The sequence below is a fragment of the Python bivittatus genome, unplaced genomic scaffold (genome assembly GCF_059951505.1).
Source record: "Python bivittatus isolate LINGU-HERP-01145 unplaced genomic scaffold, Pbiv_v1 ctg000780_np1212, whole genome shotgun sequence".
In the NCBI taxonomy this organism is placed as follows: Eukaryota; Metazoa; Chordata; class Lepidosauria; order Squamata; family Pythonidae; genus Python; species Python bivittatus.
In genome coordinates, this window is record NW_028277108.1 from 4,215,075 (window position 1) to 4,240,931 (window position 25,857).

General features: G+C 39.1%; 1 protein-coding gene across 5 annotated transcripts in view; it reads right to left on the reverse strand.

Annotated features, from left to right (window-relative positions):
• Positions 1-25,339, reverse strand: part of STAMBPL1 (STAM binding protein like 1) — a 32,486-nt gene extending 7,147 nt beyond the window's left edge. Inside the window, exons 1-6 of one of the 5 annotated variants that reach the window (XM_015890421.3) lie at positions 24,965-25,339; positions 6,538-6,612; positions 4,960-5,177; positions 3,582-3,657; positions 2,915-3,010; positions 290-632 (exon numbers count right to left, since the gene is read on the reverse strand). In XM_015890421.3, the coding sequence (XP_015745907.1) occupies positions 290-632; positions 2,915-3,010; positions 3,582-3,657; positions 4,960-5,177; positions 6,538-6,567 (763 nt within the window). In that variant the 5' untranslated portion in view covers positions 6,568-6,612; positions 24,965-25,339. Of the gene's footprint in view, positions 1-289; positions 633-2,914; positions 3,011-3,581; positions 3,658-4,152; positions 5,178-6,537; positions 6,613-11,881; positions 12,262-22,463; positions 22,652-24,964 lie in introns of those variants that run through there. The other 4 variants (XM_025175002.2, XM_025175000.2, XM_025175005.2 and 1 more) reach the window with 4 other exon arrangements.
• Between the last annotated feature and the right edge of the window lie 518 nt (positions 25,340-25,857).

Consider the following 25,857-nt stretch of genomic DNA (forward strand, 5'->3'; position numbering starts at 1 on the left):
GTCTACAGTGTGAAATGTTCTCATATAACCTAATCTGAAAAGCATTCAGCAGACAATGTGCTGCTTTAGAGAGGGTGCTTCAGTGTTCAGAGACTCTGCATCTGACTTGTCCTGATCAAAACCACCATTGTTTTTTGTGCCTGATGCAGCTTCTCTTGCTTCATGGCAAACCACACGTATTAAGAAATGTATATTTTGTAAATACATCCAAAAGCCATTTAGTGAGCTCTAAATCCTATCCATGCAAAAACACAGAAGGTAAACAAGAACAACAAATGTACTTTCTTACTCTGAACGGCACTTAAGGTAGCAGCTGGCTTTAAGGCCCGACTGACTGGAGGAGACTGACCAGCAGAAACATCACTTTTATTTGCTACTGTTCTGGGGAAAGTATTGTTCAGGTGTGCTGAAATGCATGATGACAACATGCTCCTATCTGTTGGCTCTGATGTAACTGAGTTATCCTTAATTTTCTGACCACGAGCTAATTCTTGTTTCTTTAATTGATCTTCAAAGAACTGAAACTGTTCTGTTTCCAGTTGCTGTTGACGGATCTGTGCAATCCGCTTCTTTTCTGCTTCAATCAATTTCTGTTGCTCTATTTTCTTCAATAACTCAGCTTTGCATTTGTTCTGGAAAACAGAACACATTAAATGAACAGGTCATCAGCTGAAATGGGGTTAATCCAGATGAGAAGGTCTAATGCGCTTAAACAACATGAAGCATAACAGATCTGAGTATTTTAATATCTGCTCCATCTACCAAGAAAATGATGGAAAGTAATGCAACATCACTCTCCAGATGTTGGCATCTCCAGCAGCCCCAGCCAGCATGGCCAAGGTGCAGACTGCTAACAGCTCTAAGTCAGGAACATCTGGAAGGCTAAAGGACCCAGTTTCTATACACACCTGAAACAGATTTTAAAAGCAAAGGGTATGGGTGGGGAAGATGATTCATTCTTCTGCCTAGAGATTTTCTTCAGCTAGGTTTATTCTGATTATTGAAGTCTCAATAGCAGATTCTAGAATTCAATACCACTCTCATGTCTGAATAATTATTTGCTCACCCTTCCACCCCCCGTTTTGCTAGGTTAATTAGTTCACCCAAAAGTTTGCCATCATCATTTGTAGTTTGAATCTGGGAAATGAAAACAAAAACTTATGTCACAGATACAGACTAGACTGGTATATCGGGAAAGGACTACCACCTCACTTAATTAAATCAATAAACCTGAAGAGTTACATTGCATTTTAGAAAGTTATTCTTATTCATACAAAAAGGGCCACAAGAAAATATATTTTGCTATTTACACGTGCATCTAGAAGAAGTTGTTTCTTTCTGCATATTTTATACTCATTACATAGCTTAACTTGTAAGATTTTAGGGTTGGCAGAAATCTCCATATAACAAAAAGGAGTACAAGAATCTTACTAGGCCAATATAATGGTTTAGGTTACAAAGCCATATACAATTACTTCTAGTAAATATAAGCATTAACTCCAAGGAACTCATAAGTGACTGTGAGCCCCCTGTCTCTGGAATACTTCAGCAAAAAGATATTCTTGGCATTGACTTCCTTTGTTTTTGGCACCAAGAAAATACATTTTTATTTTCTCAGGCCTTTACATTTATACCAATATGTTAATTATTAATAATTGTGCTGCACAGAAACTTTTAACTGCTCTGGCTGCTGCTTTTGTTCATTTTATTGTCAGTCTTAATGATGATTGAATGACTAATTCTAACTTAATGGAGCGTAAATTGTTCTGGAAAAATGTAGTTTTAAAGGGTAGCACAAATTTTTAAATTGTAAATAAACAATGGAACTATTAGGCAACTTAAAATGTAATTATTTTCACAGGATTTCAGCAGCCTCTGTAAAGGAGAGCAGCTTTAATTTACAAACAGCAACAAAAACCACATAAGGATCCAAAAAGGTATTTAAGACCATTATATAATTGGTTCCTCTGTCTGGAACGCAGCCACAAAGAATGGCAAAAGAAGTCACTGCATTTTCAACAACTGCTGACACTCTTCCATCTCTTTGGCCAGAATAAGGCAGTCCTTGCAGCGGTCAGATGGCTATGGATTGTATGTACTCTTATCTCTTATGCTGGCAGTGGGACAGTCATCATCAGCTCAAGTGGGCAAGTGGGGGGGGGGGGGTTGATGGGGAGTGACAAAAAACCAAGACGTTGGTTACATCTGCACAATCCAAGCCCTTTATGCATGCACCTACGAAGAGGAAGGGCTTGGACCACACAGCTGTGCCTACCCCCTTGGCTTTTTGTCCCCCTTCCCTCTGAGGATATCCCCGTGTGTAAGAAAGAAATATCAGCCTTGCAAAGTAGTCCAGACAAGAAGCACACTTGGGAGTATTAGCTCTATCTTTATTGTAAGGTTATATTAACAGAATCTTGCAAGTCTGAAAGTACATCTCTCCCCCCCACCCCAGCCATCCCTTGCCTTTCAGTCCAAGAAACTAGGGAGGGTCCCTTCTGAGACATTTGCCAACCCGCATTCCTTCTGTGGACTTAGCTGCCTCGCCTCTTATCTGACTATTGTCTAGTCTGTGGCTGTTTCTCCTGTCTCCCACGGTCATTCCCACACACCATTACAGAAAAGGACTAGCATCCCTCAGTGGAACATGTTTGTGCTTCAAGATCTAATAACAAATGTTTGCTTCTTACATTACCTTTTTCTTCACTTGGATACTTTTTAGCAGGGTGATGATAAAGCCACATCAACTTTCTCCACCACCTGGGCATTTAAAGGCAAAAGCAGCCACTTTGTCTACATCAAAATGAATGGTATCAGTTCATCACATAAAGTTACAATTTTGCTTTGCCTTGGCTATCCAGAGAATGTATTAAGAGATTTTATACATATCTGTATAGATAAAATTAAAAAATACCTTGTCTTGCATATATTCCTGGTATTCTGCGCTGTATTTCTTTAACAAGTCTTTCTTCAGTTCATCAGTCCTTGGAAATGCTATATCTTTTAGTTTCTTCGTTAGAGAGAAAAGAAGAGAGAAAATAGAAATAAAATGCAATCTGTGTGTGTTATGTGTGTTATACACACACACACACATATAAATACTTTTGCTTTCCTCATGTGCCAAATAATCAGCTTAATCCTACAACTAGAATGGTTCACTAGTACAGTACTGAATTAAAAGCATATATATAGGCCCAATGCTGTGAAACAGCTTTAGTTGCAGAGTGCTTATCCCAATAAAGTTGACATTCAATAGCAGGTTAATCCTTTCTCTGTTATTAACACAAGGAATATGCAACTATTCTATCTTTGGGTACTAGGGATACATTCCTAAGATTATAGATTGCTGACTTCAGGATTTGGCCCTAACTCTCTTTTTTTAAAGCCCAATTCATCATGCTGGAGCCTAGGATCAAACATCAAATACTGATTCTGACTCTTGAATTTGTACCCTAAAAGACTTAATGAGAACATACCACATCCTCAGACCACTGCCAGGGTCTATCTGTCATGAATCATTCTTTGAAAAGAGGGGGGGAAATCCCCTGGATGACCCTTTATTTTTTTTAAAAAAAATCTACCTTCATAATATCCTGTTTCTCTGGAACTGCACATTGCTGGTAGTCTCGATGACATGGCAGCTTTTCTACAAATAAACTGGAAAACACACAGTTACCCCTTTGCAAGTCTCATGAACAATACTAGTGCTTTTCCACTGAGACAACTGCAGAGTGCATAAATGAGGCTAGAAGCAACATTCTTTTTCTTTTTCTTTTCATTCACAGAAGCTTTCTGTAACTTTAAGGTTAAATTAACAGCACTGCTATTCTACTGTTGGGTCCTTCAGGCCTGAAGACCAAAACAGAATATTCAGAGCTTTGAAGGGATACTTTGCGACCATGAAAGTTGACACAATGTGGCTCTCTGAAACTGCTCAGGGTAGGGAAGTGCCCGCCCCCTTCTAAAAACAAAATGGCTACACCAAAGCTTCAGTTGGCCATTTGAGCAGCTGGAAAAGATGGATAGGCAGAAGTGTCTTCCACCTCAACCACAGCAATTGGAAGCACCAGAAGAGGCCCTGAATGGATGGGAAACACCTTGGAGATACACACTGTGTTACCCCTGCACCTAATAATACAAATTGTGAAATACCTCATCAATGCAAAGCACTGGTCCCTTGAAGGCATAAGCCAAGAGTCTTCGGATGGCAGTGGCACATACATGTGATAAATAAATAAAGCATAATTATTTGGAATCATATTATTTATTATGGTGCAGTGGAACTCTTTTTAGTGGAACGCTTCTGAAAGAAATGGCTTGTAAATTATACTCAAAGCCACTTTCAGAAGGTATTTTTGCATGTCCATGTTTACCAAAAATCTCTCTTTTCACCATATTCCTCTCCCCTCTTCAAGTATAGCAAACACTAGTTGACTCTCTAATATTTTTTTCTCTTTTTTCCTCAGAGGCTAGGGATATTAGATGCAGTCACGGCTTGACTTTCCATACCCCCACAACAGCCAACGAATAAGACTGAATTGGAACCAAGAATTTTCCCAGGGATTTTTTTTTTATAACTGCGGAGAGAGCAAACATATCCAGAGTTTTGATAATGATCTCGAGTTTATGGTAACATTTAACTCATGATCATTTAGTAGCTACCAGATTTAGATCTGTCATTATAAGACTATGCAAAGCTTCAGCAGTGGCATCTTTTCATGGGATTATTCTGCTGCTCTCTGCAGCTCCCATGGAATAATGGGAAAAGATGTGATTGCTTCTAGGCAGTTGCAAATTAACGCTTCTTACATGCTCCAAAACACCTTTCTGAAACTGAATCCAAAGCACTGCAGAGTCCTAGTCAGTACAGTCTGCTGGTACTGCATCAGAGTAATAAATAAAATACATATAATTTCTAAAGATTAAAATATGTGCTTATAAACTGAGACCAATCCTTACGTTATAAACTTGTTATAGAGAACAAAGGCATTTTCAAGATTTCCTTCCTGTAGATAGACAGAAGCCATGCGCTCCATCTCTACTCCAGATCTGAAGTAGCGTCGTGGTGTAATGTCTTCATTTATTGTGATGTTACAGCCAAGCTTGCTTAAGGCACGGACACGCTCTTCTGGGCTCAAGGAAATATCAGTGTGGTCAGGAATAGCTGCTAGCTTTTTCTGTTAAAAGAGATCACAAATTGCATTTTGTTTTGACAGGTGACTTTTATTCAGGCATGCTTTTAGTCAAGATATGCAAGTGAAATTGTGAGCTACAATTAAAAGGTGCACCCCCTGCTTTTAAGAAGAAGTTTCATTATGTTTCTACAAAAGCCCTGCAAAATACTGTGTGCATGCATACACACACACATATATACATCAACATCATAATTTCCTTGATACTTATTGCTACAGACATGTAACAAAAATAATGCCCATTGTGTCGCATTCCTGTTTTTTATTTTAGTTTCTTTCATGTTACACTTATGCAAATGCATCTGAATCATAAACCTTTCAGGCACTACTTTTAAAATCAATGTGAACTGTTCTATTTTTCCCTAACAGAGAGGAGTATGAGAGATATGAAACATGATTCATGCTGAAACAAGGCATAAGGATAAGGAACTGTTGTTGAATACAGCATCTTCATATCTCTTCTTCTTCCTATTCCCTTTCTTTCCTTGAAAATATCTAGCTGTGTCAATGCATGATGAAATACTGCTACACTAAGAGTTAGTCTGCCCACACAAACAGCAGGCAATGAAATGGAAGGGAAATATTCGCACTGGGATAATGTTCAGACCATGCGTCATGTATCACCAGGTATTGGGACACAGAGGAGGAAAAAATCAATGTCCCCCCATATCAGCAACACCCACATATTTTCCACTGTATCTAACTGAACCTTTAATATTGTGATTTTTAGTGAAAAGCCTAAGAGTTTAAGGGTGCATTTTAGAGTAATTTAACAGTACAGGCGGTCCTCGCTTAACAACCACTTGTTCAGCAACCATTCAAACTTATGATGGCACTGAACAAATGGTAGTTATGACTGGTCCTCGTACTTGGTCGCAGCATCCCGCAGTCACATGATCGCCATTTGGGACCTTCTTTGTCAGCTTCATACAAGCAAAGTCAACGGGGAAGCCAGCAAGAAGTTGCAAATGGTGACCATATGACATCCTCCCTTAACAACGGCGCAGGATTCACTTAACGCTAGCAACCAGAAGTGCCAGAAATTCCAGCACAAAGCTTTACAACCACGTCATTTAGCAATGGAAATTCTGGTCCCAATTACCATCGTTAAAGTGAGAACTACCTGTAAGCTTAAGACTGAGAAGTATCACAGGAAATCAGAAAAGGACAACATTATGAATAATACACTAAGTGAGACTAACTTAGATGCACCTTCGCTAGATTTGGAGAATCAGTGCATCTCAGGACATATTTGAATTTGAACAGAATGCTTGTTCTACAGAAGCTAAGCAGACGTGCTGTCTGATCAGCAGTTTTCCCTACATTATAAAGCATTCATCCTTACCAAGGAGCTCACAGTGAATGGTTGTTCCATGTTGTGTCAGCAATGCAGCTTATTTTTTCTTTCCAATCATGCCATCTAGTCACAAAAGAGAATGGGAAAATGTATAGTACCCAGTACAAATAATAAACTGCAATTAGTAGCCAATGGAGAAGTTTCAAATAAATATAACCAAATGAAATTAAATCAAATCATTTATTCATGGTCCAAGAACAAAGCACAAGTATAAAATTTAAAACACAGAAAAACCAGTCCTGAAACAATTAATAATGAGAAGCGGATATCAGCCAGCCATAGCTATTGCTAGAAACTTAGCAATCTTTATAGTGGTTATCCAAGTTAGATCTTGCAGAAGGAAGGCTGTAATTCCTTGATTAGAGAGACAAATTTCTGACAATCAGGTTTATGAGTGCCAGACATCATAGTGGTACAATGGGCACTGTAACAATACATAGATTACTGACTCAACCTCTGTATCTGGGCAGACACACACGATTATTGTACAGGATACTAGTATCTTTGCCCAATAGTCTCCGTAACAGGTAATGTGCCAACTCGAGCCAAGGTAAAAAAAAAAAAAAATCTATGTGGAATATGTAGGATATTACACAGTTAGCTAAAAAGCATCCATGGAAATTGTGCTGTATTAAGGATGAATAATTTTAGCCCTGTCATTTTGTAGATTTAAATCTCAAATCCTCTGTTTAAGTTTGATTAAGGCTTTATCTAGGCTGAGTGACAAATATTGCCAGAAGGGAGAGGGCCACAACATGCCAGATTGGAATCAATTTGTCTCCTCAGCAATGAGGAAAACCTATAATGTAGGATGAGGGGAACAGAGACTCACCTCCAAAAAACTGTTTCAGCCAAAATCTGAGATACCAAAAGGTCAGGTGTGCCCCAAGAGAAATGAAGCCAATCTCTAGCTAAACAAGGGCATTTGAAGTTGAGCCAGAGACGCGGAGTAGGGCTTTCGGAAACTCAGACTGAGCAGCTTCTAAAGTGGAGGCATCCTTATAGAGTTGTGCACAATATAACAAGCCCAGGATGCTTGCTTTATATAATTTTTTTTTTTTTTGCTGCAGGAATGAAATTATTGCCTTCATGACTAGCATATTTTAAGATTGCATTAGCAACTTTTTGACCTCTACTAGAAAGCTCACTCAGTCAGTTACTTCAGTGGATGGTTGGAAGTGGATACTTAGGTATTTGAAGTCCTTAACCTGATCAACTGGCCTTTTATTGATTTCCCATTTAACAGGGGACTTAAAGTGCATTCTAGAGAAAACTAGAAATTTGGTTTTTGAGTAACTAATTTCAAGAAATTCCCTAGAACAGTAGAACACTAAAGCAGCTACAGTATGCATCTATTAAGGCCAACTTGGGTTACTGATAAGATGACAGCATCATCTGTATACAAGAGGACTGAAAAAGGATGATGGGCAAGTACTGGGGGGTGAAATTCTGGTTTAAAAAGAGCCACAATACTGTCATTTATATGAAAGTTGAACAATAAAGGTAGTCCTCTTTAGCTACCATTATTGGGACTGGCAATAGATTGTTAAGTGAAGTGATTGAAAATCATGTGACCGCAACTGGGCTTACGATCTTCCTTCAGTTTTCTTTTGCTTCTTGTTACTTCCTTCAGCTGAACTGGGGTTCTTTCTCTTTGAGGACATCTTGGTATGGAGAAAATAAGCAAGTGAAAATAAGAGCAGAGAGACACTGCAAAGGTCGTAAATGTAAAGACTGGTAACTAAATTGTTTTTTTTAGCACTGTCGTAACTTCAAACCATCACTAAATGAGGCAGTTGCTAAGTGAGGACTAGTTATAAGGGGGCAAGGCACAGCCCTGTTTGACTTGTCTGTGGATGGGGATGGTTAATTCAGCGTTACATTTGTTTCTAATCTACATTGTAATATTTTCATGTAACAGAATTATCAACCTAAGAGAGCAACAATCAATTGCGGTTGTGGCTAATTTCCTCCATAGTATCTTACCAGTAACTGAATCGAAGGCTGCCCTTAAATCAATAAAAGTAACATAAAGGATGCTTATTTTTCAGCTAAATCATGCAAAATTGCACATTGATCCATGGTGGAATATTCTGATCTAAAACTTGCTTATTCATAAGCCAAAATATTCTAATCTAAACGTTTATGGTATAAAAATCAAGGACAGAGTTTGCTAATTATTGACAATAAACTAATTGGGCAATAATTAGCAGGATTTTGTCTATCGCCTTTCTTGTATATTGGATGAAAGATAGAATTAAGCCACTCTTTGGGGAGTGATAAAGAGCTATTTAATGGCAGTAAACATGGAGGCTAACAGAGAGGCCAACCAGTCAGGATTTATTTTCAGCAATTCTGGCAAAATCTTATCTTTACCTGGGGCTTTGCCACTTTTCAACTGAGACATTAGTTTTTGGATTTCTGATTGTGAAACCCGGGGCCAACTGGGCTAGGGATCAGATAAAGAGGGCCCAAGAGAATCACCACCAAAAGGAACACTGAGTAAGTTGCCAAAATATCTTGTCCAGGATTCTAAATAGATAAAATCACTGGCACTGGAGCTGGGTTTATCTGAATGTGAGAAACAAGATGCCACAATAGATGATCATCCTAATTTGTTACTGCTTGTTGGAGCCTTGTCATTTCACTAATGAGTCATTTTGTTGTTTTTCCTCAGAAGCTTTTTATATTCCTTTTTTTTAGTAAATGAAAAATTTCACAAGAGGGAGAATCATGATAAAACTGAATGTTTCTATAGGCTGAATTTACCATAGCCTTGGTCTGAACATAATTCTTACCAAACCAAGGTTTGGAATGTTTGTTAGAGTGATAGTGGAATGGAGTTTGACTTTGAACAGTCATGAGCTAAAGCAGTAATTTTCTGAAAAGTGACAAACCTTTCATGAATATTGCTGGTTGTGCCGATAATCTGTTTCAAATTACTGACTTGCAATGATTCAAGAAATTAGACTGCAATTTAGGTGATCAGGTGATCACAGTCAAGATGGAAACCAATCTTAAAGTTTCAAGAATGTGGGGCAGAATTATCATGTAGCTAATCATCAAATTAGCATACAGTCTGCAATGGAGGTTCCTCTGGAGTCCCAGAAGGTGTCACCTGGAGAAGATCCACTGAGGATCTTCAAACCAAATTTTGCTGCCAATTAAAACAAATCTCCACTCTGCCCCATTCCCATATTGATGTCTTTTTCTTCAGATTTCCAAGGAGCCAATACAGGTAGGGAGAAACATGGGATGTTAGAGTGTGGGAGCAGGAAGTCATTGCTGAGTTCCATCCTAGCATTAAAATCACCTGTGATTATTAATACAATACTGAATTTGGAGACTGGGTCAAGAGATGTTAATTTGAGAAATAAGACTATGAGGTTTTAATAGAAAAAGTTGGTAGAACCAAATGTTAAGGGGGAAGCTATAGCTATAGTTCACATATTAAAGCCAGTGAGATGTCAGCATGCAATTTAGTACACATTAAGATGCTTATAACCCAAGAGCACAGCTTCCTTTCAGACTGGGTCTAGCTGTGATGAAATAAGAGATAACCTTTGAAGATCTGAAGGTCCTAAGGCCCAAGTCTCTTGAAAGAAAAGGATTTCTAGCTTCTAAAACAACCCATGAATGCAGAATTGTCTGTTTAGAGCACTATGTGCACATTAAGAGTTAGTGGCAGTTATTCAGATGGAACATTTTGAATATAAGAGGTAAAAGCAGTCACTGGCAATAACCATTTTATCATCAACTCTGACAAAGCAATATTGGTCTTTAGCAGTGTGAGGAATCTACGCAGACTGATGTTCAAAAGTAGCCTAATGTATTTTGGCTTCTAAGACAGAAAATCAAAGTACTGTCCACTAACATTACAAAATCAGTTCAATTACTGTATTTTTAAAGGACACAATACACTATTGCAAAGAAACATGCAAAATGGCATTTTAAAGTATTTAAAATGATTATATTGCTGACAATTCGCCAGTGTTTAATAATGAATTTATTAAGTAAATGTGTTCAGTTTCCAGCCTGACTCCCTACATTATTTATTATTATGCCACTATCTAAAGAGGCAAGATTTTATAATAGACAGTGTCATGTAAAATATTAATGAAACAGGAAAGAGGCTTTTTCCCCCCCTGTTTTCATGGGGGGGGGTGGTATAATATAAACCTTTATCAGTACTGGCAGCCTTGCAACATTGAATATTATTCAACCCATTGAATAAGGGTTGCACAGAGCTCTGGATTCAACCTCCAAAAAGTGCTTCAGAGCACACAGGAGCACAAACAGCTCCAGTTTCCATTTTTTTTCCCCCAGATGCATAGCGTCCTTCTCTTCTTGCCTCCTCCACTGTTCTTTTTGGAGATGAAATTCAAAGCACTTCACAGTCCTGCTGAATTTCAATGTATTTTTTAATGTATAAACTACACCTTCATATTATATGCTTTAAAAAAAAAAAGTTTTTTCCCCTCTGCCAATCTCATTGCTTTTGATTTCATTTTAGCCTCAAATCTGCAGACAAACCTCTTTTATCATACTAAGCAATGTGAGTTCTTCACAGATCACGTCTGCTCTCATGTGGCTCTTTTGTATCTCACTGAGCCTCCAAAAATCATGTGGCTGAATTTTGGCAGAAAACTCCAAGTCGTCAGCGGTGCAATTTCCTACTACCTTTTAGCAGGAAAATAACCAATAAAATGGTGTCCAAGTCTTAATACATCCCAGATCCACTACCACTCCCCATTTCCCAAATCCCAGAGAACATCTGTTACCCTAAATAAGGTATACAGCGAGAGGAAACCTGAGTCAGAAACTCACTTTTTCTGATTCTATCCTTTTTCATATTTCTTTCTTTTTTTTAAAAAAAGTGCTTCTTTTGTTCCTTCAGACACACATCAACCATCTCTCCCCCAATGGAAGGTAGAACTTAGTTGCTATTAAAACTTCCCTATTTGTAAAAGCTCTTCCATTTAAAGCCTCATGGGACCTTTGCAGCCATTTCCTATTAAGAAAACATTTTTCAACCATTCTGGTCCATAATATTATTCACCAGTACAAGATTATTTCAAATGAATTTAAGCGTAGAGTCAAGCTGAACAATTATTGTGTACTGCAAAAACTTTCCAAGCTTTTTGGAGAGTACCGGGGATGAGTGGGAGGGGTTAAGTTAAAAATAGCACTGTGAAGTTAAAAATAGTATTAAGTTATGAATTTTAATCTGAAATCATGTTTTTAATATACTGTCTCTGTGCTTTTTGGTGTTTTACTGCAGTGGAGACATTGAAGATGATTTAATTTGTACATTCATTAGATTTATACCCACCTTTTTCTCCAGAAATTCAAGATGGCATATATAGCACACTTCATGTTCTCCTCCCAAAAGCCCTGTGCAGTAAGTTGGAATATCAAGAATGATTAACCAAGTCACTCAATGAGCTTCCACAGATGAGGGTGGCCCCAATCCTAATTCAAAACCTTAACTACAAGGCCTACACCTAACACCTACATTCTTATTAGCTAGCAGGATTTGGCCAGTAACACAACCCACAACATTTCGGAAGAAGCATTATAGTGGAAGATGGATTCTTATCACTTTCCACAAAATCTGAGTATTATACTTCATTTAACCTGGCCACCAAACCTTTTTCATTTCATTAAAACTGACAATGACCACTTAGTTTCAAAAAACTGAAGCAATGCATAGGCCATAGCTTTTGCACCAATATGATTTCCTTATTTTATACCACCCTTCCTCCCAATAGTTCCAGTGCTGTCTATTTACATAATCTCCCTTTTACTCATAAGACTTCTGTGTCTATAAATCATCACATTATTTAAAAAAACAACTAACAATTAGAGTCATTCTGCCCTCACAAAGCTAACATTCTATTCAATCTTGTCACTATGTACCATCTTCCTCCAAAAATAGTACAAGTATCAAATATACAGAAACCAAAATGATTTCAGACTGGAAAAAAAGCTGACTAGGTAACCCATTTGATCCACATATCTCTCATGAAAAAATTAATATTTACTCTATCATTACAGGAGAATAGAAACAGTCCTTTTGTAGCCTATTGTCTCACAGAAGTGTCATCTTATTTTGCCACAATTTATGAAGAAACAAATCTGGGTTTGGCCTATCACTCATCAAAGTATCCGTTAAATAGAAGCCAGATATTCAGAGTTTATTAATAGTAATGAATAATAACCCTGTTAGGGTTTTTCCTAATATGGTACAGAACACAGAAAAAAAACTCTATTTGTTTTTCTCACACAAAATTGTTTTTTTTTGGGGGGTACAAAATTAATTCTACTTTCTTCCTATTACTATAGGAAATAGTTTACAACTATTTCTATTCTTATTTAATCTATAAATGTCTATCTATATGTTCTATTTCTATGTTTCTATTCCTATGTTTGTAGCACTATGTTTTCTTATCCTAACTATTTCTTAGCTCTTTAAATCCTTTCCCCCCAGGTCTTTAGCTCTTGTAGCCAGTCTCAGCCTATTTGCATGTGAAAACCCTTTTCACTCCTCTGCAGACTTGTGAGTGGGCTTTTCTCCATACACATGCACACCTAACACCCCCAGCCCTCTCTTTCTGGAGCTGGTTTGTAGAGCTCTGCACCTGGGCTGCTGCATGGCTTGGACTTGGTCTGGTTTGCAGGCTTGAACTGGTTTGCAGACTCTGGTTTTGCTCTTTTCCTTCCTGTCTCTCAGCTCTGCCGCTCAGCAGTCTTGCACCTCCAAGAATTGAAGGTTTCTTTTGCTGTCCGAAGACTACTGCTGAGGTGCTTCCCCTTGGGTTGGGGCTTTCTCTTTCTCAAGTCTCTGCTGTCTTCTGGGCTCAACTCTTTTTCTTGATACACCCACGCATGTACTTGTTTTCAGTTCCCTTTTCATAAAACAATCTCTCCAATTAAGGAGAAGGTGGGGCTGTTTTAACCCTCTTTCCCAGGTAGAACCAAAACTCTGGATCCCAGGAGGGGGGAAAAATGCCTGCTCACTCCAGGTGGTAAGTTCGCTCTTCCACGTATCTCCCTTCTTTTAAGTGACAAGATCTTTTCTTGGCACTCTTGTCACAACATCTTCACTAGCCATTTCTTTATTTGTTCCTGCATCTTATCCCTGACGGGATAGAAAATCTGCAAGGATTTTTGTTTCCCTGCTCTGTGCTGGATAGTGAACTTGTAGGGCTGCAATGACAGCTATCACCATGTAATTTGTGGATTACTGTATTTCATCCATTGTATCCATACCAATGGTTGATTGTCTGTTACAACTGTAAATTCCTACCCCCATAAATATACTTTAAGGGCATCTATGGCCCATTTCAAGGCTAATACTTCCTTTTCAGTGGTGCTGTACTTGATTTCTTGTGGTAATAGCTTCTTGGCTAAATATACCACTGGATGTTCTCCATCCTCATAATTTTGTATTAACGCTGCGCCAAGTCCTACATCAGATGCATCAACTTGTACAATGAAACATTAGTCATAATCTGGTCCTTTTAGGATGAGATCTTGACACAGAGCTTCTTTCAGGACCTTGAAGGCTTGTTGACATTCTGGTGTCCACCCCACTATTGTTGGTTCTGCCTTCTGGGTGAGATCTGTTAATACTTAGGCACAGGTAGCAAAATGGGGAATAAACCAATTGTAATATCGCACTAGTCCCAAGAAAGATTTAACTTCTTCGTTTTTGGAGCCTTGACTTCTTTCAGAGCCAAATCCACTCTTCCTAAAAAGATTCTAAAATGTCTTATCTTCTAAAAACCGTTTTTCCAAGGTATTTTACAGTTCTAGATCACATGAGAATTATTTTTTCAATATATTCAGCAGATCTAGCTGGAGTCTTGATTCCCAGCAATCTGTGACAGCTGCTTGTGTAATTGCTTTTCTGATCAAATCTAGGCTTTTGTAGCAGCAAAAAAGATACCCCAAAGAGCAAAATCACTTGGGAAACAAGATTCTATGGGCTAGTAGATGTCAAAGTTTTTCAGGAAGATTTGAAAAATGAATTATTTCTTGATAATTCAATCCTATACTGATCTACTTTCAAAGACTCAAGGCAGTTTACAATATGATTATGTGCCATATTATTATGTGCATCAACTCTCAGTGACCACATAAATGGATTTTCTGCATGGCGATCTGTCCCTAACCTGGTCTTTCAGGTCTTCCAATGGTACACCCATTGAAAGACCTGAAGGCTGTTGTTTTTAATGTTTGTAACTGCTGCATTATTATACTGTAGATACCTTTCGTTTATATATTTTATTATTATCTTTGCAGACTACTACGAGTTGCTTGATTGCAGCAATTCAGAAATCTAATGAATAAATTTCATGACATTGCAACATTTATCCTTAGTTAAGTGACCTGGAAATGTTATCTCTAATGTCTGAAATTGCATGACTTATACTTGATATAAGATAACATGTTTGAAATATAACTTCATTATTTCACAATTGCAATAATACTGTGTGGTGAGTCACAAATTCCAATCCTGTTGATGATTCAATTCCTCCTGTGGCTAACCATGGTGCTTTAAAAATTATCCATTATTATTTCAACCAACCAAATTCTTTTGACTGCTCAACTGTTCATTTACCTTTTACTTACATGGATCATTTACTCATCTTCACCTAAGCCAAATTAAGAATGAAAAATAACATGTATTTCACAACACTGGATAACAATAGATCAAATTGGTAAAAATGTGCTTATTCATCAAGGGCAGGTTAACTTATGTTGCCCTCATCATAAAAACTACATCAGAGAAGAAAAGATATTGAAGATATAATAATTGTAGATTTAGACTGTAGCAATGAAAGCAGCCAAAATATCAGTTCAGAACTGTTTGTGGCTTTAACCAAATCAGCAACAAAGTGTAGTGAACACTGACATTTAAATAGAAATATGTATCACCTTCAAATAAGGTACTGCAAATAAAATAAACATGGTATCACACAATGTTTAAATTAACAAAGTCTATATTTTAACTTCATAAAAGCATAAATGCAACAGATGCATTATAGATGATAGCATGATAAATAAAAAAGATTTCTCAAAACTTAGTTTAAAAAAGTATGTAATATAGAATGAATAAATCTATTTTACTAGCAAGATAAAAACACAGAAGGGTCAACCAAATACCACAAAAATGGTGTATCAGTCATAAGGACTTAAAAAGTTAAAACTTAGAAAGAAAAAAATAGATAAAAGACGATAAAAGAAAGCAGAAATAGAATATAAAACAAAAACTACTTCAAAAACTACATTTGAGGCACAGCATGGAACCTGGAAGGATGCTCATAAAAACCTAGACTGGACAATATCTAAGAGCTGTGAATTATTATAGGCACATACCTGGGCATCATACAACCTTTGAGATACACTTTTAGCTTTATTAAGTTGGATGGTGGCCTTACTCCCTTTAGAATAAAAAAAGCCCAGGATTGTTTTGGCAGAGATGGCTCTCATTTGTTGCCACCAAGTTCCAGAGGCTTGAAAAAATTATTCCAAGGTATTTAAATACCGAGATGTGTTTGATGTTATTATTTCCAGTTTGCCACTGATGTTTATAGCAGCTAGGTTTTCCTGAGAAAACCATAATTAGGCTTTTGGATTGACAGATTATAACCCTTCTTCCTTACTGAATTCCACGAAGGCCTGCAAACTTCCCTTGAGGCTCATCTATATATATATGCAAAAGCACTGTTGCGTCATCAGCACATGGCAGAACTGCTAAATGTCTACCATTAAATTTAGGAGGCAGGAATTTCTTTTTGTTTAAGATACCTACAACTGAATACACACATAAAATAAACAACAGAGAGGGCTAGAATACCACCCTGTTTCATTCCTCAACATATTGGTATGTCTGCAGTTAGGTAGCCAGCTCTGTCACATCTAACATGGGTGCTGGTATTTTTATGCATCATTCCAATTAGAAAAAGTAGCTGCTGGTCCATGGATGTGAGAGACAGCTTCCACCTAAGACTATCCCCTGGAACAGAACTGAAAGGTGATTTTAGGTCAATAAAGGCAATATATAGGGGGTGATGTTGCCCATATGTGTATTTTTCTATTAGGAATTGTAAGACTAATCTACTGGGGAACTGCGCTCCCTAAATCCTGATTGTGCATGTGCTAGGAAATTCTCCTGATCCAGGCAATCCTGTACCTTACGATACAAGAAGTGGGCATACAGTTTGGTTAACAGACTAATTCTGATCATCTGCACCGTCTATACAAATGTTGTATGTTCAGTAACTTCTTACAGTAATATCTAATATTAACAGAAGTTTAAAAAGTGAATATGCCCTCACACCTAAACAGGGTGTAAAGAGGCTAAGAAAATCACAATCAGACTGATCATGCAAATCTTCAAAAGAAAACAAGCTGAATCTGAAGTAACCATAGTTACAGAATCAAGACTAGAAAAGTTATTACAGTAGTCAGTACTATCTCAATATAATGTAAATATTCCATTGATTTTCAAAGCTAAACTTTGGTCAGCCATAGCAGAGTACCAAGGGACATGATTATCAATTTGCAATGAAGAATTTACTTTCGTAAACTTCTTTTCCATAGATTTCATTCAGATAAATGGGTTGTTCTAAACATTCCCTTAGACGTTTATGTTCTAATCAAATCACAGCCAACAGATGGAAAGGCCTCTCATATAATCAAAATAAGTAATAGTATACTAGTATTTCAATTGATATAACTATGACTGATACAGTGGGGCAAAAAAGTATTTAGTCAGCCACCAATTGTGCAAGTTCTCCCACTTAAAAAGATGAGAGAGGCCTGTAATTTTCATCAAAGGTATACCTCAACTATGAGAGACAAAATGGGGAAAAAAATCCAGAAAATCACATTGTCTGATTTTTAAAGAATTTATTTGCAAATCATGGTGGAAAATAAGTATTTGGTCCATATCAAAAGTTCATCTCAATACTTTGTTATATATCCTTTGTTGGCAATGACAGAGGTCAAACGTTTTCTGTAAGTCTTCACAAGGTTTTCACACACAGTTACTGGTATTTTGGCCCATTCCTCCATGCAGATCTCTTCTAGAGCAGTGATGTTTTGGGGCTGTCACTGGGCAACACGGACTTTCAACTCCCTCCAAAGGTTTTCCATGGGGTTGAGATCTGGAGACTGGCTAGGCCGCTCCAGGACCTTGAAATGCTTCTTACGAAGCCACTCCTTCATTGCCCGGGCGGTGTGTTTGGGATCACTGTCATGCTGAAAGACCCAGCCACGTTTCATCTTCAATGCCCTTGCTGATGGAAGGAGGTGTTCACTCAAAATCTCACAATACATGGCCCCATTCATTCTTTCCTTTACACGGATCAGTCGTCCTGGTCCCTTTGCAGAAAAACAGCCCCAAAGCATGATGTTTCCACCCCCATGCTTCACAGTAGGTATGGTGTTCTTTGGATGCAACTCAGCATTCTCTCTCCTCCAAACACGACGAGTTGAGTTTAGACCAAAACATTCTACTTTGGTTTCATCTGACCATATGACATTCTCCCAATCCTCTTCTGGATCATCCAAATGCTCTCTAGCAAACTTCAGACAGGCCCGGACATGTACTGGCTTAAGCAGGGGGACACATCTGGCACTGCAGGATTTGAGTCCCTGGCAGCATAGTATGTTACTGATGGTAGCCTTTGTTACTTTGGTCCCAGCTCTCTGCAGGTCATTCACTAGGTCCCCCCGTGTGGTTCTGGGATTTTTGCTCACCATTCTTGTGATCATTTTGACCCCACTGGGTGAGATCTTACATGGAGCCCCAGATCGAGGGAGATTATCAGTGGTCTTGTATGCCTTCCATTTTCTAATTATTGCTCCCACAGTTGATTTCTTCACACCAAGCTGCTTGCCTATTGCAGATTCAGTCTTCCCAGCCTGGTGCAGGTCTACAATTTTGTTTCTGGTGTCCTTCAACAGCTCTTTGGTCTTGGCCATAGTAGAGTTTGGAGTGTGACTGTTTGAGGTTGTGGACAGGTGTCTGTTATACTGATAACAAGGTCAAACAGGTGCCATTACTACAGGTAACGAGTGGAGGACAGAGGAGCCTCTTAAAGAAGTAGTTACAGGTCTATGAGAGCCAGACATCTTGCTTGTTTATAGGTGACCAAATACTTATTTTCCACCATGATTTGCAAATAAATTCTTTAAAAATCAGGCAATGTGATTTTCTGGATTTTTTCCCCCATTTTGTCTCTCATAGTTGAGGTATACCTATGATGAAAATTACAGGCCTCTCTCATCTTTTTAAGTGGGAGAACTTGTACAATTGGTGGCTGACTAAATACTTTTTTGCCCCACTGTAGGTACATTAGGTTTTTTTCCATCCCAACTCAAAACCAACATAACTTCTGTTCAAAAGAAAAGTTTCTAGCTAATACATTTCCTATTTTAAACTGCACAATGCTTAATCATAGCTTTTCCATCACATGACACCAACACATTAAAAACCCACATAACTTACTTATCTGATTTTTATTCTATATGCAAACACCATGCATATTCTACTGAAAGGTGACATATGAAAATTATCCTATTTTGTTTTCCCACCTGCAATCTTGTTAATTAAATTAGAGAATGAGCAACTAATCTAACATCAAAGAGTATGTTTCATGGCAGAACAAGAACTTGTACACTGAATGTCCTGACAAAAATCTAATTTCATCCAACATTCCATACTAACTGTCTTTAGCTTACCTTTATGACTCTCAGGAAGTAACCTTTGCCCAAGTTATTATTACTTTATTTTTCAATTAAAAATTAGTTTTATGAATCAATTAGATTTTATTTGCTTCTGACATATGCATGCGATTTGTTGAGCCATATTCAAAATGCGGACCTGTCTTAATATACAGTATGCACAGAATGTGGAGCAAGCTATTCATGCACTGATGCACATTTTTGCATGCAGTTAGCTAATCACAGTTAGTTTTATGACTGTCTATTCAGGCAGGCTGAGAGACACAATCCCAGTTCCTCTTCACAATGAAACACAGAAAGTAGAAGAGAAGATTTTTACTCCCCCAAAATAACAGTGTTTTGTACAGTTGTATGAAGCCTGGAGGGCTTAATTTCTACTTTCAATTAGAAAACAGATTCAGTCCATGCAAAAATAATTGAAGATACAAGTCTGCATGCCAAAGATGGTAGAGGATATTGTATGATTGTGACAACTATGTAAACACTACTAGCAATATTACAACTATCAGCAACTGCTTCTACTGCTGGTAAGATCCATGACTATCAGTTCTGAACTTAGCACATGGAAATATAAACAATATTCCTTTCCTCAGTCAGTTTGTTACAAGCTGGCTATTTTATAGGGTGCACAATGTTATAATAAGGTTTTATGATTCAACATTCAATTATGTTTCAAATTCTGCCAAAATGTATTACAAATTAATCCCAAATTCCACATTTAAAAAAATGAAAACTAAAACTAAAACACCAGTCTGGTATATTGCCTGCCTGGCAATAAATCTTGGACATCTTTTACTTGTTTTAGTAAAGGAAGTGGAATATGATTATGGACAAGACTGCAAGAAAGCTTCAATAACATTTCTATTTATTATAAAATCCATATCAGGTAATATATTTTATAAGATCCACTCAAAGACCACTAAAAATGTGCATGGTTTCAAGATTTCCAGGTCGGTAAGAAGAGAAAAACAGCAGAGGAAAAAATAAACTGTTCATGGTACTGAAGTCAAAAGCCCTGTCTGGTTACAGGGTCCCACACAAAACATAGAAGACTAAATATATGAAAACTAGGCTCCAACTGATACTTCGTTGGTTTTAGAGTGAGTCATGATATCAACATATTACTATATAATATATACAAAATAATTAATGATATAGTGATGGGTGATGGGCCCCTCAGGTTGGATGGCACTCAATGTGCTACAGTACTGGGGAAAAGCTAAGGATCACTCAGGGTACTAGTAGTGCTTATGACATGGCTAGATGAAAGCCTTTGGGTTATCTAGTTGCTGATACTGCTATACAGGAAAAGAAAACCTGAAGCTGCAAAGGCAGAGTTCCAGTGGGAACGTGGAACGTAAGAGGTATGAGCATGGGAAAACTCAACACAAGGAAAGATGAAATGAAACAACTGCAAATTGACATCTTAGGCATCAGCAGATTGAGATGGACTGGAACTGGACACTTTCAGTCAGAAGTTCACACTGTTTACTACTCAGGACATGAAAAACAAAGAACGAAAAGTGCTGCTTTTCTAGTTAGGAAGAGTACAGCAAGAACAGTACTTGGCTACAATCCAATTAATGACTGAATAATAGAAATAAGACTTTATGGACAACTGTTTAATATTATGACTATCCAAGTTTATGTTCCAATCACTGATGAAGAGGAGGTTTATGGATTTTATGATCAAGTTCAATCTGAAACTCATAGAACATGCAAGCAAGATGTGCTGCTTGTGGCTGGAGACTGGAATGCTAAAATTGGAAATATCAAGGAAGAAAAGGGTTTTGGACTGAATGGCCTAGGGGAACAACTTATTAACTGCCAATCCAATGATTTCTTCATAGCTAGCACTGTCTTCAAAGAACCAAATCAAATTGACTATATTATTGGTAGAAGAAGGTGTAAGGGCTCAGTTACAACAGCAAAGATATGGCCAGAGGCTGACTGTAGAACAGGTCATACATTGCTCACATGCAAATTCCAAATTAAGCAAAAATAGAAGAAGAAACCCAACTAGTTTCAATGATATGATCTTGAGCATATACAGACTATTTTCAAGGAGAACATCAGGAATCGCTTTGAAGTTCTGAACCTTATTCATCAGGAACAAGAGAAACTCTGTAATAAACTTAAAGAAGTTGTTATGGATGAATGTGAAAAGAAACTGCCAATAATCAAGAAACAGAAGAAAACAAACTGTGGAAATTGCTAAGAAGAGAAGAGAAGCCAAAGCCAAGAAATACAAAGATCTCAGGAACAAACTTACAGTAATAAAGAATTTCAAGGAACTGTTAGAAGAGACAAGAAGCAGTATTACAACAACATCCATAAAGACACTGAAGTTGGAAACAGACATGGAAAAACAAAGAAGGTCTTCCAAAAGATCTCTGAACTCAGAAATGGGTTCCAACCTTGAATTGGTAAGCTAAAGGATGCCAATTGACAACTGATTCAAAGAAGATCAAACAAAGATGAAAGGTTGATACTGAAATTCTGTACAGTAAAGGTGTCAGCATCCAAGATACCTTTAAAAGTATTTCCTGCTTAGGAGAACCTATAAGGTTCAAAGATGAAGTGAGATTAACACTCTGCTCATCATCAAGTTGGAAGGCTACAGGAACAGATAGAATAGCAACAGAAATATGGCTAGCAACAGAAGAAGAATCAGTACAGATGATTAAGACATATCTAACTAAGATATGCCAGCAAATCTGGAAAATGACACAGTGGCCAAGAGATGGGAAGAGGTCAATTTATATAGCCATATTAAACAAAATGTGTGAACTATTGTATACTGTTTTTAATTTCACATGCTAGCAAAATAATGCTCAGGATCATCCAACACAGATTAAGCCCTACATAGAAAGAGAAATACCAGATGTTCAAGCCTTTAGAAAAGGTCAAGGAACATGACACATCATTTATTTATTTATATATCAAATTTGTCACCGCCCATCTCATTAAAAAACTATTTTTGCTGATGCGGGCTGGATAACTGAGAAAGCCAAAGAATACCAAAGAAAAGTCAACATACACTTCCATTGCAGAAAAGCCTCTCAGTTGTGTTCATCATGTCAAGCTGTGGAATGTGCTTAGAAAAACGGGAATCTCAGAACATCTTTCTGTCCTCATATGAATTCTATACATACCTCAGGAAGCCACAGTAGAGAGAGAACATGGCGGAACAAACTGGCTCCAAGTTGTCATAGGGATGAGATGAGGCTGCATAGTCTTTCCTTACTCTACCTACATGTAGAGTAGAATATATCTTGATGAAAGCTGGATTGGAAGAAGATGAGTGTGGTTTTAAAACTGACTTGATGGCACATAATCAATCAAAACCATATGATTGATGTGGTTTTCCTTTTTGTGCCTTTGAGTCAGTTTTGACTCCTGGCAACTGCCTGGACTAGTCCCTGCAGTTTTCTTGGCAAGCTTTTTTGGAAGTGGTTTGCTATTTCCTTCTTCTGGCTTTGTGCCCAAGACGGGACTAGAACTCACAGTCTCCTGGTTTCCAGCCTGATTCCTTAACCACACCACCAAACTGGCTGTTGGTATGGATGTGCATGTTTTTTTGCCTGACTTATGAAAGTTGGGCTATATACCATTCAAAGGCATTCATCACTGAAGTGATTTATCAGCCCTAGAAAATTAAGAGACGAATTATAAATAAACCAGAACTTCCTTTAGAGTAAGTGCTTCTCAAACCTGGCAGCTTCCAGATGATGGGGTTTCTAATTCACTGAATTCCCCAGCCAGCATAGCCACTGCTGTCCACATAATTGGAAACGGTTACAGTAGGAAAAAACTGCTCTAAAGCTGCTTGATGATGAAACAATTAAATGGTAAACCAGCCTTTTAATATAACACTCTAATGTTACCTGGATTTCTCCTCCCTCCAGTGAAAGATGGAAAACAGATGTAGAGAGAAACCAGCCAGTTTTCTTTAAAAAGTAACAAAGCTGTAGGTAATGCACAAGGTAAAATTTGGCTTTATGCATCTAATGTAACAAAAACACACATAAATATCTAAAATGTAAAGCTTTTATAGTTGAAACTGAGTTTTAGTTGTTTATTAAAAGCTTCTGCCTGACATTATCCTCTGTACTGTAGTCTGGAATCTTATGATCCTGAACTGCTGAATTGTTCAAGATGATTATCTCCCTTCAGACTTAATCCAATCCTAGTCCTATCAGCCATGTTAGCAATTTTATATGAGATAATTTATCCCGTTTTGTGGATGCAGTGTAGAAATGGTAAACATGTCTTTGTGTAATATGATATAACAACATTTCTCTTTTATTGGCTTTTCAAAACATATTACTGCAAGTGACACTATAGTCTGTTCAAAATGTTATGAGGACAAGCTAGGCCAAGATTGCAGGCCAGCATTTTCCAACCAGGCACTATCCAGACGTACTGGAACTTGCAGGCCATTCTGGCAGCTGAATTCCCAATACTGTACATCTGGACGGTTTACAAGGGAGGGGGATACTGTTCAGGACAGCATAACTGCATGGAATCAACATTTCTGTTCTGTTTTCTTTATATTCTAGCAATGCGACTTCTAGGTATCATTTCAAATCACCTGTGATAAAACAGGACAAGAATTGCTAAGCCAGAATTTACTCTTGACTATGTTAATCACTCTTGAATCTAACTGGAAATAGAACACAGCTTTCATTCTGCCAAAATGTAAAGTTATTGTGAATTGTTAAGCCTCTCTCTCTCTCTCTCTCTCTCTCTCTATATATATATATAAATAAAGCAATTTATGATTATCTGCTTCGAATAGGGCCTTCCAGGCAATTAGTATTCCTGGATCTCCTCAGTGCCGCTTTACACATTACCCTGATTTCCTTCTGCTCTCGCAGCCATGGGACCTCATTCAAAGTCATCACGGTGGAAACCACCCGTGCCTCGCAGTAATAGATGCCAAACTGCTGAGGACAAGCAAGGGAAAGGTTCAGCCCTGAAGGGAAGCATGCAGTAAATCTTGAGCGCGGGCACCACCTGCCAGAAGAAGAAGTAGCAATTGCTCATCCCAGGGGGCTGGATATGCCCCCCGGGACGGCCAAAGCCGTCGCCGGTCCCGGTCTAGGCTGATGCATCGGCGGGGTGGGGGAGAACCCTTACGTTAGGTAACCACCACCGCAGCCGGCGGTTCTCCCAAGCCCTTGCCGCTCGATCTCTCGTCGCTGGGATCCGGCTGCACCAATTTCCCGCAATTGGGGAGGAAAAAAGAGCAGTTTTCTCGTAGAAGCCGTGCACGCTCTATCCCACCCCGCCCCCAAACGCCACACTCATAGGCGCTGCCACTGCAGCGCTACAAAACACGAGAAGCTGGTCCTCCTTGCTAGGTGAGACCAAAGCCGCAGCCAGCCCAAAGGCGCCGGAAGCTCAAAGCGTGGCGACGAGCAATGGAGAATGCCGCCGCCGCCGCCACAAACGCACGCACCGGAGCTTTCCCGCAGCGTGTCTCCTCCCTTCCTTTCCTTTCCTTTCCTTTCCTTTCCTTTCCCTCTCTTCCCGGCGGTATCTCTGCGCAGCAAAGCCAGCCCTGCCTTCCTGCTTCCTTACACCGCCACCCATCCCTCGCGCTCAAGAAAGATACACAAAGGAGGCGGGCGGCGCCCTGCGGCTCGCTTACCATTACGCCGCCGCCGCGCAGGGTGCCCAGATTCGCGTCGACGCGGGGAGGTTGCCCGCCTGGCGCTCTTCTTGTTCGGATCAGCTGCAGTCGCTACCGCTTGCTGCTGCCGCCGCGCCACAATACCTAACAATGAGAGGCCGAGGCCGGCCCAGCAGCTGCACCCACTCGCCTGGCCTCGCCACCGCCGCTTCCTCCCCTGAGCGGTGCCAAGCCGCCGGCTCCGCTTCGTGTCTCACGCGAGAGGCCGTTCGTCCCGGAGGGGTCCCTCCGCGGAAGGAGCCCCCATTTCTCCCCTGGCAAGGCGAGGGCGTGGCGCCGCGCGCGGGCTTATAGTTACACCGAACTAACGGGGATGGGGTGGGGCAAAAGGCGGACGCCTCAGAGGAAAGGGACCGAACGGCCGGCTCGGCGGGGGAAGCTGCGTGTCCGCCTCTTTTTATTATTTTTTTATCCCCCTCCAGGCTTAAGCCACCAGGCTGGCGTTGGATTGCCACAACGTGGTGGCAGCAAAACTTTTGGGCAACCATGAAAGTCAGCCCCTGCGGAGGCACTACGCAGGTATATGTGAATGAGAGGAGAAGCAGCAGTGCCAAGTACTGGGGGCAGGCTGATGTCAGCCCTTCGAGGTGGACCAGACAGGAAACCAACACCAGGAGGATTAACACAATGTTTATTGTAAGGTTACAGTAACAGGTCTTGCAAGTGTGAAAGCACATCTCTCTCCCCTTGCCTTTGCTTTCTGGTGAACTAGGGAGGGTCCCTTCTGAGATGCTTTTCATGTCCCCATTCCTCCTGGGGGCTGAGATGTCTCTTATCTGTGGCTGTAGCTCTTCCTCCGTCTCCCAAGGTTATTCTCACAGCCCATTACATCTGGAGGGTAGGCCCATCTC